Source organism: Mesoplodon bidens, assembly GCF_964165515.1.
Source record: "Mesoplodon bidens genome assembly, chromosome: X".
Classification (NCBI taxonomy): Eukaryota; Metazoa; Chordata; class Mammalia; order Artiodactyla; family Ziphiidae; genus Mesoplodon; species Mesoplodon bidens.
The window spans coordinates 122105505-122121449 of NC_138163.1; the positions used below are offsets into that span (position 1 = coordinate 122105505).

A 15945-nucleotide genomic window follows, 5' to 3' on the forward strand; every position below is an offset into this window, starting at 1 on the left:
TGCATGTGTGCACATGCACACATCTCTCTGTCTAGGAAGAAAAGAAGCCAGAGAATGGAAACAGGAAACAGGCAAGAATGGTAGGTAAAGGACCGACACGAGTTAATATCCTACATGAAAATAAGTCTCAGTAAATTCATTCTTCAAGGTCCTATTTACAGTTCCACAGAACAGGAATCTCACCTGTTGGGTTATGGGAAAACTCTGACATTCTTGCAAATTCTCATTTATAACTTATGAAGACTAAGTTTCAGCCTTCTAGTAGAAAATGTAAGTCCATATGATTTATATCTAGTTGTGAAATTTAAGCACATTTTTCCTTACAGTGACAATAGGTATCTAATTATTTTGCGAATGGTTTCAGACGTTGTAACATACATATAAGTTGATACGTATTTAATTTTCATTAAAATTAATGAACTTAATTCTTAAAATCTTGGGGAAAAGGATATGGAGAAGATAAAAAAATGATGATTCTCAAAAATTTTCAGAAATTCTTTTAGGTGTGTTACTGAATGCAAGTTATATGGCATAGCTCAGTTATAAGAAAGCGAAAAATATATATACACTATTTTTGCCTTCTAAAAACACTCACCTTACCTGGCCTTGAGATCTCTCTACTTGCGTCCTGAAGTGGTTTTCTCCAACAACTCAGCATAAAAATTAGACCAATTGTGAGGAGAAAATCCTCTAGCAAAAGATATTTCCAACTTTTGAAGAGTATGTGTGCATGCATGCATATGTGAGTATGTGTGTGTGAGCCTGTCATTGCCTGAGAGGCCATGGGGAAAGGACAGTCTCCCCGGAGCCAACTTAGAAGTTAACAGGAACAACATGACAAACACAAGGTCATCCAGAGTTCTCAAAAGTGATGTCAAAAGACAATGAAGTGTTAAGTACATTTTGTAAACCATGAAAATCCAGGACACAGTGAGCAAGTGATGAAGTTTGCTCTGAACATAACAGATGAATAAGTATACCAATATAACATGATTTTCACTAACTATTCCTTTGCTCCCAACCTCAATCAAATGCTATTTATCCTTCAGCAGCAGAACTTACTATTATCAAACGTGAACATAATGAGCTACACTAGGCTTGCACTGAGATCTGAAGGATTAAAATTCCACAACTTTCCTTTCAATCTTCCACTTAAAAAAATCTTGGAAGTGAATTTAGTATAGTTAAAGAGCGAGCAGTCATGCCTCAAATCCAAAACTATGTTTTTCTTGTCAAATACTGCTCTCTGTAAAGCGCATCACCAAACCCCAGTAGAAACTTACCCTTCAACTTGAGGTCGACATTATGTCTCAGCCAAGGATAAATCCCATAGCTTGGCATATCTTCAGGAATTGGATTACTGTTTATCCAGCCATCACAAGCAAACCGGAAGAAATTATCACAAGGGTCCACAGACAGATTTACTTTACTCAAGATGGAAGCAGCTATTTAAAAAGAAAATCATAGGATTAATGACAAGCACTGAACATTGTGTACTGGTCTCTTCCAAATTAAACAATGATTTCATATCAACCAGTTCCCAAGCCTTGGCTTTTACATTTCCCCTCAAATGAAGCCCTGAATCAACTTCACTATATTAAACTATTACATTCAGAGTGAGTGGATAAAAGTTTAGTCATATTATTGTTACTGGTTTTTGCAGGAGCACCCCTAACATCTGTGGGACCTGGAACAGGAATACAAATGGAGTATAAGGTAAATTGTTTGCCAGGACGCGTGTGACATTTCCTTCCATTCCTTTCATCCTTCTGCAAGGTGACTTTGCCACTCTTGCCACCAGGATCTGTTTCCCCTGCCATGAATCTGGCCTGGCCTTGTGACTTGCTTTGACCAAAAGAAAGTGGCAGAGTCACTTTTCATGAGTTTCAAAACTAGGCCTTAAGAGGCCTTTCACCTTCCACGTTAAATCCCTTTGGAGCCCCGAGACTGCCCTTTGAAGAATCTCCTGGAGGAGGTGAGGCCACGTGAAGAAGAACCAAGCCACCACCAACCGCCAGATATGTGACTGAAACTATCATGGACCTTCCAGGCCAGGCGACCCTCCAACTGAATGCAGCTGTGTGAATGAGCCTAGGCAGTCTCAGCAGAGGAACCCCACCAAACCCAAGGCATCCTAAGAAATATTAAATCACTCTTGTTTCAGGCCTTTAAGGTTTGGGGTGGTCTGTTCCACAACAAAGGCTAACTGAAACAGAAGCCCACATGTAATACCTAAATGTTGACAAAATCTATTTACAATATAGCTTTATAAAGCCCTGGAGGGCCAGGTGTGGATCCTTGAGCCCCTTGACATTCAGGGCAGTTCTCAGAGGAATGAAGCCCTGGAAGAGACCCAAACAGGCCCTAAAAGGAGGCTTGGGGCCATCTTGCAGGGAATTCTGGGTTAAGGAGGGGAGAAGAATGGCCAGAGCAGAGCAAAGTGTAACATTCTAAATGAAGGGCCCAGGGCAGGGGCCCCTCTTGCTCAAGTCTAGGGGCAGAACTGGGCATTTGTATGAGTTAACAGAAAGACATGATAGACTGATCTGCCATCTTTTCCTCTTTCTTAAGGCCACACTCGATTATATATGGAAGATAGTCAATTGGTAGGAAGTTTGTTCATACTTAAATATGTATCCATGAGCTTTAAAAAAAAGTCTTTCATTACAAAATGAGAAGGTCCCAAAATTCCTAATATTGAACTCCAACTCCTTTCCAACTGCTGGCTACCACTCTAGCATAAAGATATGCACCAAATGATTTTTTTTTTAAAAGGCGGCCAATATTTTAATGACCTTGGAAAGACGACATCCTGGGTGATTTTCATAATTAATTAATGCCAGAATACATTTATGTTTGAAGTAATGAAAACTCAATGAGTTTTCAGCTAAACTTGAATGACTTGCCAAAAAAATATAATCTGCATAAATTTAGATGCGCATATTACAGTTTGGTTATGTGTGTGGTTCCTCCAGGTTTAAAAGTAAGGCTACGTATTCCTCTAGCCTAGACTTTCTATGAAAATTTCAAACAGCTTTTTGTCTTTGATGAAGTTAATAATATACAAACAACTTAATCTCTATAGAACTTCAAAATCCCCATCATGCTCAATCCTTCCACATCCAAAAAGAAAATAATTGGTTTAGAATCTAAGGTTGATAAATTTAAAATTTACTTAATATTTTCATCTTTCAGAATTAATTAGGTTGTCTCCAATTACAATTTTACTTACTGCTACTATTTTATCATTAATATTTAATATGCAAATTTGCTAGGACACATAAAATCTTCATTTTAGTTTATATTTGTGGTTATTCTGGTTGTGCAGCCACAGAATGAATCTGCTATGGGACACCTCAGGAACATGGATCATACAACTTTCAGTCCCACACAATACTTAGAGTCACACAGAGGGACCCTCACACACATTTTTATTCACATAAGCACGTTGTTTTCTGGCCACCTTCCCAAGCCTCCCCCTGCCCCCAACCCTCAAATGTATCCCATCTCCTCAGTATTCTTGCAGGTACCTAAACTGCAAGATCAGCTCTGACCTCAGTCCTGGTATAAAGTGGGGGAATACATCACTCACACTGAATTTGGAACTGAGCCCGCTACGTGGAAAAACTCCAGTTTCAGCCTCTCAATTCAGCGTTCACAATTCACAGCTGGGCACAGGGCTGCTGCACTTTCTGCAAGGGAACTGTGACTTCAAATTGCAAGGGACCATAGCTGTCAAGACACCAAAACTCCTCTCCCCCTACTCAGCTCCATGGAGAAAAACCAGAGAGTACTGTTTTAATAAAAGAAATATGATAATGAAGGAAATCTGTGAAAGGCCAAGCTATGTATTCCCTCAAGTCATTGCATAGAAGGTATTGTTATTCAGTCTCCAGCTAGTGTTTATCTAGTAGAAGTGGAGACACCACTCCTTATACCAGTGTGACTTTTTAAGTTTAATCAAGGCTGGGGGGGGAGGGGGGGTAACAATAAAATAACTAATACTGAGCATTTCCTCTGTGCCAGGAACTATGCTAAGCCCTTTTCAGGCAGTATAGCCTCATCACAGACTCTGGAGCCAGACCACCTGGTTTTGAATGCCAACAATCCCATGCAATAACTATGTAACCTTAGGCAGGTTACTTAGCCTCTCTGTATCTTAGTTTCCTCATCTGTAAAATGGGATAATAATAGCACCACATAGGATTTTCATGAGAATTAAATGAGTAAATACGTGTAAAGTGCTTAGAACAGTGTCAGGCACATCGTCAAATAAATACAGCTGCCAGATAAAATATACAATGCCTAGTGAAATTTGCATTTCAGATAAATGACTACTCTTATAGCGTAAGTACTACCAAATATTGCACGGGACATACTCATATCCAAAAAAAATTGTCCTATATCTGCAATTCAAATTTAACTGAGCATCCTGAATGAATGCATGTAGCTAAATCTGGCAACCATACATACAAATTTGCTATTACAATTCCACAAACACTTACTCGAAACTCTTGAGGCCAGATGTTTCAGAGCTCATAGATTCTAGAAAAGTAATGCAACGCCTAAACCACAGATTATATAATACCTCCAGCAATGTCTGGAGCAGCACTCCTGCAGCAAGCACATTAATAATTCTATAGGGGATAAATGCATATTCTCTTAAGTGGGATGAACAAAGTCTAGAACAGCCTCACATGAGTTAAGATCCAGTTTTGCCGTCACAGGAACTGAGCTCGGGTCCAGTCTTGCCAACTGAGCATTACAATGCTCTCTAGGTACAGGGTAAAGGATAGGGCATTGTGGACCTGGATTACTAGTACTACCAACAACATTATTTTCTTCTAGTCTCACCACCAGTATGATAAATAAAAGCTCTTATTCCCATTTTACAAATGGTGAATCTGAGCTTAGGATGGTTTATGTATTTAGCCCAGATCATATGGCCTGTACTTGGCCAGATAGATCATGCCTCACACTCATCAACCTCTCTGGCCTTATCCAATATCATTAGCACGCCCTTTCCTTGTTTCCTCGTTTCTTTATATTCTTCCTCCACCACTTATTCTGAAAGAGGGATTAGGATAGATGGAAATAGAGGAGAAAACGAAAGTCAAGGAGAGAAGCCATCTCGGAAAAGATTGGCACCTGCTCGCAAAAAGTCCAGAACGTCGCTCTCCCGAACTTCATCCTGCCAGCACGCAGCGCACAGCGGCGCCCAGGCAGCACTCACACGGCGCTCACGCGGCGGCCACGCACCGCACAGCGGCACCGCGCAGCACTCACGCGGCGCCCACGCAGCACTCAGGCGGCGCCCACGGACCGCACAGCGGCGCCCACGCGGCACTCACGCGGCGCCCACGCACCGCACAGCGGCGCCCACGCGGTACTCACGCGGCGCCCACGCACCGCACAGCGGCGCCCACGCGGCACTCACGCGGCGCCCACGCACCTCACAGCGGCGCCCACGCGGCACTCACGCGGCGCCCACGCACCGCACAGCGGCGCCCACGCGGCACTCACGCGGCGCCCACGCACCGCACAGCGGCGCCCACGCGGCACTCACGCGGCGCCCACGCACCGCACAGTGGCGCCCACGCGGCAGTCACGCGGCACTCACGCAGCAGTCACGCGGCACTCACGCGGCGCCCACGCACCGCACAGCGGCGCCCACGCGGCACTCAGGCGGCGCCCACGCACCGCACAGCGGCGCCCACAGCACTCACGCGGCGCCCACGCACCGCACAGCGGCGCCCACGCGGCACTCACGCGGCGCCCACGCACCGCACAGCGGCGCCCACGCGGCACTCACGCGGCGCCCACGCGGCACTCACGCGGCGCCCACGCAGCACTCACGCGGCGCCCACATTACAGTGAAGAGGACTGTAGCCCTGGTGAGCCTTTTGCTACAGAAACAGCAGAAGTATCTTTTTCAATATTAGAAAGCCAGTCGCCAAGGTGAAAACTAAAAAGAGGGCAGCAAGGGAAAACACTAGCTGGCAGGGGGCGACATAATCAATGTCATTCTTCAAGCTTTACTTTTGCGTTATTATGATTCCTAATAAAGAGACAAAACTCATGAAATAAGTGGCCCTCCGTACGAAAAGTTGACTTAGGGTTTCAATTTGAGTTCAAAATTTTTAATTTCACACATCTGCAAAAACTGTTCCACAGATGAAGCACAAGGTGACGTCAAGTCTAAAACCTGTCCTCTGATAGTCCCACCTGGTGCCCCACCCGACTCCAGGTCACCCTTGCTCCACTGGAGAAATCCCTAGGTCAGCTGCTCCACTGGGAGCAGGAAAGGACCTGGGAATTCCCACATCTTCCTCATCCTTTCTGGGACGAGATCAAAAAGCTGAAATAGTTGTTTAGTTCCTAGACTCTAGTAGGTCTAATGTTATGAAAAAGGAGTAAGACAAGACCAGGGTCCAAGAGAGTTTCCTGGCGTGGCCTCTGGCACACAGGCACAGATGGAGGCGAGCCACACATGAACTTGAAGCCCAGCCCTGCTGCTAACTCAGGATGTGACCCGGAGCAAGTTATTTAGCTCCTAGAATCCTACGTTTCCTCATGTGCAATTGGGCCGGGTGATAGCACCAACTTCATGGGTTTCTTATGAAGATTTTTATGAGATGGCACATGTAAGTCACTTAACATATTGCCCGGTTTAAAAAATATATATATATATATATATATATGTCGATCACTTAAGAATGGGACAAGGGACTTTCCTGGTGGCACAGTGGTTAAGAGTCTGCGCTCCCAATGCAGGGGGCCCAGGTTCGATCCCTGGTCAGGGAACTAGATCCCACATGCTGCAACTAAGGAGCCACGTGCTGCAACTAAAGACCCAGCACAACCAAATAAACAAATAAATATTTTTTTAAAAAGAACTCTAATAGAATAGACCGGTGGTTGCCAATGGGTAGGAGGGTGGGAGAGGGTAGGAATGCAAGTTTGGGATTAGCAGGTGCAAACTGGTACATATGGAATGGATGGACAACAAGGTCCTACTATACGGCACAGGGAACTATATTCAATATCCTGTGATAAACCATAATAGAAAAGACTATGAAAAAGAATACATATATATATGTATAACTGAGTCACTCTGCTGTACAGCAGTAAGTAACACAACAATGTAATTCAACTATACTTCAATTAAAAAAATCAATTTAGAAAAAAGAACTCTAATAACACAACTGTCTAACCTAGTACCTTTGTATAAGGCCTCAGAGTTTAAAAGCCCTTTCACCTAAGTCTTTTCCATCTCAATAAATGCCACCACCCAACCACCGCCAAAAATCTAAGTATCTCTTTGATTCTCTGAATTTTCTTGCAGCCCACATCCAATCCTTTAGCAAGCTCTTTATCTCCTAAACCCTCTTGTCTCCCTTCCCATATCTTGAATTCAAGACAGCATCACTTCTCACCTGGCTTGCCGAATTACCTGCCTGAGCGACCTTCTTCCATTCTTGCCTCTACAGTCTCTCCTCCGCCCCAAAAGACTCCCCAGAGTCGAGCTCTCCACAGAGAGATCTTTTTGAAGGCTAATAAGATCTTGTGTCTCTCTTAAATCCCTCCAGAGGCTTCTGAGCACACTTAGGAAAACCTCAAACTTGCTGGCCCCTGGGTTCCCACTGACCCTGATCACCTGCATCCTGCCCCTTACCCAGAGGCTCGTCCCATTCCTCAAGTCCTCCAAGCTCTTTCCTCTACGGGACCTTTGCCCCAGCTGTTCCCCCCACCCGGAAAGCCCTTTCCTCCATCTTCACACAGCACTCCCTTCTCATTATTCAAAGGGCCCCTTCAATGTCATTTCCTCAGACTTTGCAATCTAGCCATCCTGTCACTTGCCACCACATTATTCTATTTTTTTTTTAATGTTCTGCATAACATGTACCACCAGCTGATATTTTTCTTGTCCATTAATTGCCTTGGGTGTTTGTTGTCTTTCTTCCCTTACCTGGTCATTCGGCCTCACTGCTATATTCCTAGAACCTAACTCAGTGCCTGGAGTGCAATAAATATTTGGTGCAATAATTCATTAATCTCTTCTCTTAAGGCCAAGAGGAAAGTGAAAGGACCATGTGCTTAACTTATCCCATCACTTTCCCCTTGGAAAACACACACTAGTGTCCCTGGCCACTTAAAAATGGGAGTGGGGCTGGGATCCAGGTCCTGCAACTCTAGGCCCTAACACTGGTTTATGGAGGGCGAAACTGATAGATGTTGCAAAACTGAAGCAACTTTAACCGCTCGTCTTCACTTCGGGGTACCCACTGATACACAGCCTGTCACCTCAAGAAAAATTTGACTTGTAACGTGAAATAGAAGGACCCAAAGAGATTCCAGGTGACAGTGGAAGTATCGGTTTACAGAGGGTCCCTGCTTAGATGCAGACAGGCCAGACCCACTGACCAGAAGATACAGAAAGACTACTTGAGATAAATGGGAATCTATATCCAGCTAAGGACATACGAAGGTCAAGGTCTCCAGGTCTTAAGAGAGGCCATTCAGCCTTCCACACCCCTTCCTGATTTCCTTATAATGATTTGGAATACCGCACAGCTGTTTCATTGCAAGGAAAAAGAAAACAGGAAACCTACGTTCCACAACTTCACACCAAGTCTTGAAAGAAAACTTAAAATTTCATCAGAATTGCATTTCATACCTGGTAAACCTCAAGCAAACAAAATACTAAAAATACCGCCTGTTTTCTCTTCCACTCACCAAGGTACCATAATCATAACTTGACACAGGATGGAAAACTGACTTACCAGCTTCGATGCATTCTGGCTTCAGGCAGTACTCCGGCTTAGCTTGGAGGCTTAAGAAACCTTGACTCACTGAAAAAACAGACAAAAATAAAGAAACGACTGGCTTGCAGCAGACCACCACCAAGTAATCCACCGTCAGGCACATATGCGAGACATTTGCCGTCAGTTCATCCTTCCCTGTGTTGACACCGAATTCAAAAATCCACTTGGCTCGGTGTCACAGAACCAGACTCTGGTCACTAGCTAAGTAACCTCGGTGAGACTCTTGGTTGCTCTCAAACTTGGTTCTCTTGAACACAAGACAAGTGGGCACAACTAGACCAGTGCTTCTTAGTGTGGGGTCCCCAGGGCAAGGGCAGCACAGCAACAGCACCTGGGAGGTAATTAGAAATGCAAATGACCGAGCCCCACCCAGACCTTCCGACTCCGAGACTCTGTGGGCGGGGCCCAGCCATCTGCGTTTTAACAAGGCCTCCCGGTGATTCTGATGCAGGCTCAAGTTTGAGAACCACTGGGTTAAATGATCTCTAAAGTCTCTTCTATCTCTGATTATCTGTGGTTTAGGTCTCATAATTTCACTTTTTGTTTACAACTACATTCTCATCTTAGTGATGGGAAAATTGAAACTTAGAGACTGTGTCATTTGGACCAAATCAGAGTGGAAGGAAAAAGCTAGCATAGGTGGCATTTAAAGTTCTGCGTCTTATCTAAACCACCCATACAGACACGGCCCATAAAAGGGGGAAGAGTAAAAATATACCGTCTATAACTCAGCCATCTATCAACAGAGTCATTATCTGCCTGCCCTGTACCCCACACACCCTCCTCCCACCAGGCCCAGCCAGACAGATGCATCTAGCAGACAGATGCAGCTTGGTGGACCAAGCTTCCAACTTCTTCCACCAAAACAAAACCAAACAAAAACCCTGTAAGACAGAAGTAGCTTTTCACCAATGGCTTAATTTCCCCCATCTGGCTGGTAACTTCACCTAAATGGATTTCTGCAGAAGTATAGAAGGGGGCCCTATTTGTAAACTTCAGGTAGCATCTGGGCATTAGCAGATGTGAGTTTAGACTTTGAAAATATTTGTGGTAGCCAAGGGAATTGTGGAGAATTCATTATTGCTGTACTCTGTGAGCAGAAATAAGGAATCATTTGGAAATGTGGCCATGGGGAGATGGATGGTGGCGGGTAAAGGGGGGACAAGGCCTTTCATAGCACCCTCAATAGAGAAACAGGATCAGAAAGTATGGCGGTATCTATATTTCTGCCAGAGATGGAAGACCTGTACATCACTTACCAGTGTGGCAACTTGAATTATTTATTAACCCACATTTCATCCTCCAAACAGTCTTTTTACCTGTGTTACATTAGAGATTCAAGAAAACTGTCTATGGAACAAACATCTCAGGCCTGGTTTTAAGAAAAGAAGTATCTTGTCGTAAAGTTATATTTTTGATTTCTTTAGAAAGCAAAAAAAAAAGGCAAAAATATATATGTGGAACATAAAGATTAGTATGGAATATTTCAGTATGCCTTGGTGGTAGAACCATGGAATAAATTTTCCCTTCAGTCTACTTCTATATGGTTACCAAATGTTCTTTAAGGAGCATGTGTCTTTTTTTTTACAGTGGAAAAACAAACTTTATTGTAAATAATAATATTTTCTGATTCTGGACAATACCTTCTTGATACTAGCCTTATTTTATTTTAGAAAAAAGATAATAAAATAGTTAAAGACATTCCTTTCAAGATACAAACTTCCAGTTATAAAATAAATAGGTCATGGGGATGTAACACACAGCCTGGTGACTATGGTTAGTAATACTCCATTGTATATTTCGAAGTTGATAAGAGAGTAGATCTTAAAAGTTCTCATCACAAGAAAAAAATACGCAACTGTGAGGTGATAGATGTTAACTAGACTAATCATGGTGATCATTTCGCAATATATACAACTATTGAATCATTATGTTGTACACCGGAAACCAATATAATAATGTTATGTGTAAATTATATCTCATTTTTTAAAGTTTTAAGGAGTTATTTCTTTCATGGAAAATAATTATTGACCGAAAACCTCTAAGGGAGCAAAACTAAAATCAAATATCTTTACCTGATGATGAGTAAAAGAAAAGTTTAAGTTAAATTAATTAGGACGCAGACAAACCCAGTCTCTGAAGGAAGAGCATCATTTCCATGGGGGGGTTATCTTAAGACCCTGTAAATAAAGAAGGGTCAACAAGCCCAGACAATGTGAAGGTTTAAGTGAATAAAACAGAGACAACAACAAAAAATATTTCTAATATAAAAAATGAAACTGTTACTTTTTGCTGGTTAGGGGCTTTTTAAAAAACTTAAAGAGCACTTTGGTTTCTCATTTTAGGTTAGTCTATAAGCAGCAGAAATGACTTCAGAATGCAGTGACATCATCCACATGAGCATGAGAATGACCATAAAGTGGGGGTCAGCAAACTATGTCCTGTGGGCGAAGTCCAGTCCACTGCCTCTTTCTGAATGGTCTGTTAGCTAAGAATGTTTTTTACATTTTTTAATGGTTGGAAAAAATCATAAGAATATTTCATGGCATGTGAAAATGATCCGAAATTTAAATTTCAATGTCCAGAAATCAAGTTATACTGGAATACAGCCACGCCCATTTATGTACATATTGTTTATGGTTGCTTTTGTGCTACAACAGTCGGGTAGCCACAACAGAGACAGCATGGCCCAGAAAGCTGAAAATATTGTACACATCAAATTTATATAATGTTATAAACCAATGTTACCTGAATAAAAAATAAATCTAAAAGAAAAAAATGAAATACAATAAAATAAACTGTGTATAGGCATATAAGGCCTTAAATCCTAGGGCTCTAAGTTCTCTGAAACCACCCCAAGGCCAGTGGCTATTACTCTTATTGTATAAGGACTAAGGTTTTAAAAAAGAGATTACCCCAGAGCCTAAAATACAAATAAGAGGGAAGGAGGAATGCCAGAAATTGCAGACATGTGACTGAACTTGTATAGGCAGAAAAATATACCACAAAGTTTACCCGGAAGTGCCTCGAAGAGAAGAGGACCCTAGGGGCTTCCCTGGTGGCGCAGTGGTTGAGAGTCTGCCTGCCAATGCAGGGGACACGGGTTCGAGCCCTGGTCTGGGAGGATCCCGCATGCCGCGGAGCAACTAGGCCCGTGAGCCAAAACTACTGAGCCTGCATGTCTGGAGCCTGTGCTCCACAACAAGAGAGGCCGCGACAGTGAGAGGCCCGCGCACCACAATGAAGAGTGGCCCCGCTCGCCGCAACTAGAGAAAGCCCTCACACAGAAACGAAGACCCAACACAGCCATAAATAAATAAATTTATTAAAAAATAAATAAAGACTGTAACATAGGTGTGTGTGTGTCCCCTATTGGCTCTGTTTCTCCGGAGAACCCTGACTGATATATAGACCCACCCACCATTTCCTACCTTCCCTCCATATCTTTCTCATTTGTATTCTCTTCCTCACTTAAAAAAAAAAAAAAAAAAAAAAGAGAAGAGGACCTTAACCAGAATACTGTCATGAAGAGCACTGTCTGGCAGGCCCCAGGAGATTTTCAGACAAGGACTTTGCTAGGTGCAGGGTGGAGGTGGGTGGCGGAGCCTGTGGAACTAGGCAGTGAAAAGGGGAGGAGGGAAGGAAGGGAGTCAGAAATAGTGCAGAGACATTGGACAAAAAATATCATTTATTTTTTCATTTGAGAGTGTGCATTTATTTAAAAGCAAATGTCTCTGAATGTATTCATCCAAAAGGACATGGTCACCTGAAGCAATACTTCTCAAACTTTAATTTGCAAATGAATCACCTGGAGATCTTGTGCAAATGCAGATTCTGAATCAGTAGGTCTGGGGTGGAGCTCAGGCTCCCAAGTGACGCTAACGCTGCTGGTCCACAGACCACACTGAGTAGCTAAGGCTGAGGGAGGCCACACCCTTATTCTCTAACACCATTACAGCTTCTCTAAAGATTCTAAGTGAGAGAGAACCAAGTTATTGGGCACATTGGAAAGTTATTTTTTCTATCTTAGGCAGGCCTCCTTACCCAAAATAGCACCGCCTGGCTTAATGAATGTTAATGTGCTCTAAAAACTTCAGAGCTGATCCCAAAGAATCGTCTTCTCTCAAGGAACAAAGATTTGGAATTCCCCAGTGGCCTAGTGGTTAGGACTCCACACTTTCACAGCAGAGGGACTGGGTTTGATCCTTGGTCAGGGAACTAAGATCGGTGTGCCCCCCCCACCAAAAAAAAGACTTGCTGCCATCAAGAACATTCTGATAATATGCTACAGCCTCAGAGTGTAATCATGAGAGGAATTTCAAAAAAGCTTCAAGCAGCAGTAACGTCATTAAAAAGAGCACATATTTTTACATAAACAATAGTCATTTGGATTTTTAAGTTTGGGAGTGTTTGCAAAACACAAATAGTCTAACTTTGTAGTTCACTTCCCACATAGTACATACTCCCTCGACATGCCCGTATCATTTTTCCTCCAGTTTTGAATTTCAGAATAGGACACTTGCCTAAACCCCAAGTGCCAAGAAATCTCACACCAGTTTTCGAGAGCCTCAATTTCAGTTGCAGGAGTAGGAGGTTCAGCTGTACCAGAAAGCAATAAACCCATCTAATTTCCTAAATCTTCAGCCACAGAAAACATGGAAAAATGGTTTGCTCGTTTTAGCAGAGTTTTCAACCACACAACCCTAACTCTTTTAAAGTTTAATTACTGGTTTTCCCCTGCCAAGATAAACATGGCCTCCTGCATCCTGCATATGCCAAGGTATATTCCCAGGCTTGCTACATTTCAAACTGCACCTAGATTCTCCTATAATATAGGGCTTGGTCCTACATAACTTTCAAGCTAATGAAACAGTATGGGCCATATGAGAAAAATACAAAGGCGAAGAGTCAAAGATTCAAAATGCCTAAAACTTTAGAACATTCCTCTCCCCTTTCTATTTTGTTCTGTCTCATAAGAATATGCTTTTAACATCATATATATTCTCTGGGTACATCATTCTCACCAAAAGTCATTAAAATCAATGAATCACAATACCTTCCAAATCTTAGGAGGAAAACCTCTGTTTTCCTTCATATTAGTTTCTAAATCTAAGAGAAAGGCAGAGTTAAATTTTTTATTCCACCAGAGTCACTGGATTAGAAAGGAATTGAAGAATATCATCAACGGTGCATTTTTAAAGACTGATTTGTACTTTGTGAGTTAAATGTCATGATTTTTTCAGGCAAACACTGACAAAAATCAAATGGAAAGAAATTCCAACATGGTTTGATCACAATGTAAAGTCTTTCCTCACAAAATAAATCAAAGTATCTGACTATGAATTCATCAACACTCATTTTGCTCAATGTAATGCACCAAAAATGTTTGCCTGATGCAACCAAATCCTCTAGCCACTCGAATCCACTTTATACCCACCTCACATTCTGGACTATGCATTTGGTACTTGGGAGTTTTTATTTATTTACCCTCCTAAAGAAAAAGCTTCCTTTCATTTGCATATTTAATACAAACTAAGGATGCACCACCTACTAACACAAGCAAACAGCCCTCCACCTGCATCCTGACCAGGTCTGCCAGAATACAGCGCAAGGAAACCACTGCACTAGCCCAGTTCCACTTACCTAGAAAGAGGACCGTGCCCAGCACCAGGGTGCCACCAACGAACACGGCCAGGGCGATTCGAGTGCCTCTGTTGGCCGTCTTCCCACTCTCCACGCTGCTCCCTGTCTCTGCATCCATTGGGAGAGATGTAAGGGCCAGGCAAGAAGAAAGTCGCTTTTTGTGGTTTGGTGGCTGGTCTCAAGAGTCTGTCAGGCGTTGACATCCAAGGTTCTCATGCTCTTCTACTAATGGACAGGTTAAAAAAAAGCCCGTCAGGATATGTCCTCTCGCCACCCTTTCTCACATACTTCTTCACAAATGAAATAAAAGAAACCCAAAGATATCGGTTGCCTTGGCTTTCCCCCTGACCAGACAAAACAAACAGTGGTTGCTTTATCTTGGTGCTCTCCCCCCAGCAAGAGGGTGCTCCCCCTCTCAACCGATTGCTTGGCAGGCTCTTCCCTCAGGCGTTCCGAGTGTACATGTTTTACTATGTTACTGAACAGATGTTTTAGCTATTTGAATGTATAGTCACTTGGGGAGGAAAAAACGATTGTCTTTATCAAAACTGGATTCTTGTCAAACTCCCCCAAACCATGATAAGTTAGGTGGCAAGGATTCTTCCGACCCACTTCAAGATCTCAAAGAATCACATACTTCTTTGGCAATAATCATTCTGCTTGCCTGAATTGTCTTCATCAAAGATATTCTTTCAGTGTGCGAGTCCCCTTTTTAAAGCCTTCTAAGAGTTTCTGGGATATCCTGGAGCATTTTATTTTAGGAAGTTTGTGTATGACAGCATGTGCCAAAAATCAGAGAGTCATAGCCCAGTGCAGTGCAAAGTAGTAATTAAGACAACCTACAGAGGCTGATGGTTTGGACTGGAACTTTTTTTAAGGAAGAAGGAAAAGCACTTCCTTTCCGTGGTGCTAAGAATTGTACAAAAGGTAAGTGTTCGAATTAAGCTTATTAGCCAGCACAAAAGATATGGCAAAAGGGTTTTTCCCTGCATGTTTTAATGAAAAGTGCACACGTGTATTGTGTCCTCCAGCCCCACCATTGGTTAGTACGTTTTTGTGTTTTCATCAAGCCCCGGTCTCAGCAGATTCCCCAGGATGAATTCAGAGGTGATCCGTCTCACTGGAAACACTGATTAATGACTGGGTCTTTGATTTCTTGGACTATATTGATACTAACAATTTAAATTATAAAAATCTGCTTTCTTCACGGGGCAGGGCATCTGATATTTCAGTGTTATTAAAATGATATCGATTTTATGATCCAATGATATACATATCATTAATTCACAGCACAATTACCACCTACCTGTTTTTGTTTTGCTGGAGGTCACAGGACAGTGTGAGTGGAGCTGGAGAATGCAGCTACATCTAGAAACCAGGAGAGCACTTTTCTCATGCAAAACTTCTGCCTTTGGCCATGGGAGACATCACACCAGGGCTCAGCAGACACTGAGGAGTTCAATGTAACACGGGCTCA

General features: G+C 42.7%; 1 protein-coding gene across 1 annotated transcript in view; it reads right to left on the reverse strand.

Annotated features, from left to right (window-relative positions):
* PHEX (phosphate regulating endopeptidase X-linked) overlaps positions 1–14625 on the reverse strand; it is a 197016-nt gene extending 182391 nt beyond the window's left edge. The window contains exons 1-3 of the mRNA XM_081221774.1: positions 14469–14625; positions 8784–8852; positions 1284–1445 (exon numbers count right to left, since the gene is read on the reverse strand). Of these exons, the coding sequence (XP_081077900.1) occupies positions 1284–1445; positions 8784–8852; positions 14469–14586 (349 nt within the window). The 5' untranslated portion in view covers positions 14587–14625. The remainder of the gene's footprint in view (positions 1–1283; positions 1446–8783; positions 8853–14468) is intronic.
* Between the last annotated feature and the right edge of the window lie 1320 nt (positions 14626–15945).